Source organism: Haliotis rufescens, unplaced genomic scaffold (assembly GCF_023055435.1).
Source record: "Haliotis rufescens isolate VD_foot unplaced genomic scaffold, xgHalRufe1.0.p SCAF_15, whole genome shotgun sequence".
Lineage (NCBI taxonomy): Eukaryota > Metazoa > Mollusca > Gastropoda > Lepetellida > Haliotidae > Haliotis > Haliotis rufescens.
In genome coordinates this window covers 32,358,954-32,363,231 of record NW_025963835.1, presented here as the reverse complement: position 1 = coordinate 32,363,231, position 4,278 = coordinate 32,358,954, and the positions used below count along the sequence as shown (strand labels likewise).

General features: G+C 38.8%; 1 protein-coding gene across 1 annotated transcript; it reads left to right on the top strand.

The window, feature by feature from the left end:
• The first annotated feature begins 733 nt into the window (after positions 1 to 733).
• Positions 734 to 1,516, top strand: LOC125379966 (protein TsetseEP-like). The gene has a single exon (XM_048395887.1). It carries the CDS (start codon positions 734 to 736, stop codon positions 1,514 to 1,516), a length of 783 nt encoding a protein of 260 aa, XP_048251844.1.
• The last annotated feature ends 2,762 nt before the right edge of the window (positions 1,517 to 4,278 follow it).

Sequence of the window (4,278 nt, the reverse complement as noted above, 5' to 3'; positions counted from 1 at the left end):
ACGTTGTTACTAAACCGGTATCAGAGTAAAGATAAATATAAAAGTAAATATAAAACTTTAAATACAGTAAACTACGTTTATAGGAAATACGCTTATAACAACTTACGTATATAACGAACTCTTTCTGGTCCGTGCATTTGTTGTATATATGCTGTATATATGCTTATAACGAACTACGGATATAACAAACAAAATTAGTTTTCCTTTCGATTTCGTTGTAACCGTAGTTTACTGTATATCGAGTGTTGTTTCGGTGTATCGGGTAAAACAGATGTATTGCGCCAATGAACTCGTTGAGTTGATATCTACTAATGTAGGGGCGGTCGGGTAGCCTAGTGGTTTAAGCGTTTGATTGTGACGCCGAAGGCCCGGGTTCGATTCCCGACATGGGTACAATGTGTGAAGCCAATTACTGGTATCCCTCGCCGTGATATTGCTGGAATATTGCTAAAAGCGGCGTAAAACCAAACTCACTCACTCTACTAATGTAACCTTCATACTCATTGGAATATCACTTTTACCTTGACCTGTAACTTGTTGTCATTTTACATTTATTATTATTTATTAGTATTAAATTGCTGTGGTATCGTTTATTCAGTAAATATGGAACCTTGTTAGTGAGTGAGTGAGTGAGTGGGGGTTTAACGCCGTTTTGAACAGTATTCCGGTCATATCACGGCGTGTCGGAGTGAGGAGTCAGACGTGATGCAGGTGTTAGACATTTGCCACGTTGATGAAACCTACGAAACCATCCGAGAAACAATCCGAGAAACAATCCGAGAAACAACCCGAGAAACAATCCGAGAAACAATCCGAGAAACAACCCGAGAAACAATCCGAGAAACAATCCGAGAAACAATCCGAGAAACAATCCGAGAAACAGTCCGAGAAACAATCCGAGAAACAATCCGAGAAACAAAACGAGAAACAACCCAAGAAACAAAACGAGAAACAACCCGAGAAACAATCCGAGAAACAATCCGAGAAACAACCCGAGAAACAACCCGAGAAACAACCCGAGAAACAACCCGAGAAACAATCCGAGAAACAACCCGAGAAACAACCCGAGAAACAACCCGAGAAACAATCCGAGAAACAACCCGAGAAACAACCCGAGAAACAATCCGAGAAACAACCCGAGAAACAATCCGAGAAACAACCCGAGAAACAACCCGAGAAACAACCCGAGAAACAACCCGAGAAACAATCCGAGAAACAACCCGAGAAACAACCCGAGAAACAATCCGAGAAACAACCCGAGAAACCCGAGAAACAAAACGAGAAACAACCCGAGAAACAAAACGAGAAACAACCCGAGAAACAACCCGAGAAACAACCCGAGAAACAACCCGAGAAACAACCCGAGAAACAACCCGAGAAACAATCCGAGAAACAACCCGAGAAACAAAACGAGAAACAACCCGAGAAACAATCCGAGAAACAAAACGAGAAACAAAACGAGAAACAATCATGGGAGTTCTGGAATTCGGACCCACACTGTGAAAACTGTGTTTAGAATGAAAACACATACAACTCATGTTTCGATCTAAATATGTTTAGGAATGGTTTAAATTCTAAACGGAATACACTTTAAGTGTGTTTTATCCTAACACATTTCGGATGTAAACACATAACATCTAGTCTGTCTTACAGACCCTGATACAAATATATATCAAATACAGCCCATGCAAGTCTATAATGTTTGGCAAGTCTAGATCACTGCAGTATCTGAAAATGAAGAGAGTCACTGGGCTCCTTTTTATTATATTTTTATTAAGATAACTAAACAACTGTTTTTTTATGTACGATATGTTCATTTCAGAGACTAGATTTTAGTCTAACATAACATCATGCAAGTCAAATATCGATAACATGTATAATGATTACTTAAAATAGATTTTACAATATATTAGATAACAAATTTTGAAATGATGTATTATGTTATGAAATATATTCATAATTAAACGTTGTTTAATTATGAACTATTATTCAAATGTTATTGTGTAAGAACATAATTCTGACGTTAATGTCGAACTAGCAGTTTTAATCATAAATACAAAAGTTATCAAATAGGTTGAACTTGGCAAAATGTTTGTCAGTCACACAGGCATTATCAAATCCTACTGCACACAAAAATACATCACAGTTCAGAAACATGTACACCTTATAATGTCCCGTTACTTTAGAGTTTAAAATATGTGTAGATCTTTATAAATTGTTACTGAGATGGAATATATGAGGATTCCATCTTGAGCGGTTAACACTGTGAAGAAACGCGCATAGTGTCATCCCCCCCCCCCTCCCCAGCCCCCAACCCCTTACCCCCCCCCCCCCCCCCCCCCCTACCCCCACCTCCTCCTTCCGAAAATGACACTAACGTTTACAATATAATTTCTAAAACAAAGGCAGTCAATTTGGAAGCTAAAATGAATGATTTGAGTATAGCTGAAGTGTATTCCACAGAATGTCGTTTATAGGAGACACCCTGGGCAATCCTGGGATACACGTTTAGCTGTTAAACACAACATGAAACATCTTTACATCCTAAACGTGTTTACATTATAAACACCACCCTAAACATGTTTAGACACCTAAACATATTTAGACACCTAAACGCGTCAAACTTTTAGGAACGGAACCCGTTTAAGTTTGTATTTTGGGACTAAACACACTTTTACAGGGCACAATCATAAATTCCTGGCACGACTAGGGTAGGCAAATCTGCACATCAAGTTCGACGACTAAGCTGGATTGACTAACATCTAGTCTCTTAAATAAACATATTTTACGGATGAAAACAGTTGTTAAATTATAGCTACAAAATATAATAAAAGGGAGCACAGAGACTCTCCTCATTTTCAGATACTGCAGTAATCTAAACTTGCTAATTATTATAGACTTGCATGGGCTGTATTGAATATATTTGTTTCAAGGTCCGGATGACAGTCTAGAGCCACCCGTGCCATGGAAGTATCGCGGTACACACGAAACACGTATTGCGCTTTCCCGAAAAATCCCATTTATATGCATCAATGAATAACAATTATATGGCTCAGTGCCTATGACATAAAGTGTACCACATATATACCATGGCAGACAACGTAAGGTGAAACACAATAGTTTAACGCTGGAATAGTATTACTACATCTCATGGATCCAATTAAAACCCATCCATTCACTACGTGCATTTGTATTCTTTGAATAAACACAATCTACATACATTGCCCCAGTATGCTGCTGAAACCGCTTACCATTGAGAACACTGCGTCCAGGGACGGAAACACAAAATATTTATTCAAGTTAGATATTCTATACTCTTTCTCACATATATTGTACGAAACTCGACAAGGATGTCCCAATTGTGTTGGTGCGGGGGTAGCCTAGTGATTAAAGCACTAGCGTGTTACGCCGAAGTTCGATTCCCAAAATTGGTACAATTTGGGAAGCCCATATACATGTTCAGTGTCCCCTGCCGTGATATTGCTAGAATATTGTTAAGAGCGGACGTATTGACTAATTTCCAAATACGATTATTAGTAACAAGTTCGTTACTCTCTCTCTCTCTCTCTCTCTCTCTCTCTCTCTCTCTCTCTCTCTCTCTCTCTCAGATTATGTAAGGTTTTAGATCCAAATACGGTTCAACTTTAACTGTAACATGAAAGAACACGAACTGATGGGCAAAAGAAAGTATACAGCAATGTTTGATGGTTAAAATGAATCAAACAAGAAATTATTATTCCATGGTTTCTGCGATTGATTTCAACCTTATAACGCTTTGATAACGTTTGTAATTTCTTGGTCAAATCCAATTTTCAAGTGTATGCTTTCTGTGCCAGGCAGTTTATTTGACATCATATATGTACAAACCCATGACATCTCGCGTTACAATACGTGGTCCGTGCCGGAGTCAATCTAGATACCATAGGGGTGGAAATTCGATCAAGTCACCAGTACTATGACCAATTACACGAACTCCGCATGTGTCGAATTATGTATAAGTTGAATGTATTCGATCGCCATCGAGATAAGGAGGTTTTAGTGCCTGCCTAAGCGCGCCAAGGCTCAACAAGAGAACATCAGTAGTACCGGTACTTCGTCATTATCTTCTTTTATGGAATATAACGAGTGGAAGTTCTGTCGCCGAGCTACAGGATCAACGACACAAAGAAGAAGAAATGGACACCGATCATAGACGTTTCTTGTCAATTATTCATTTCAAAACCATTGGGACAAACAAGCTACCGCAGTCTTCATCTAAAACGGTGCCAACTTTTAAAA

Bases quoted from the DNA above. Each gene is read 5' to 3' on its own strand.
- LOC125379966 (XM_048395887.1), top strand. From the start codon at position 734: ATGAAACCTACGAAACCATCCGAGAAACAATCCGAGAAACAATCCGAG.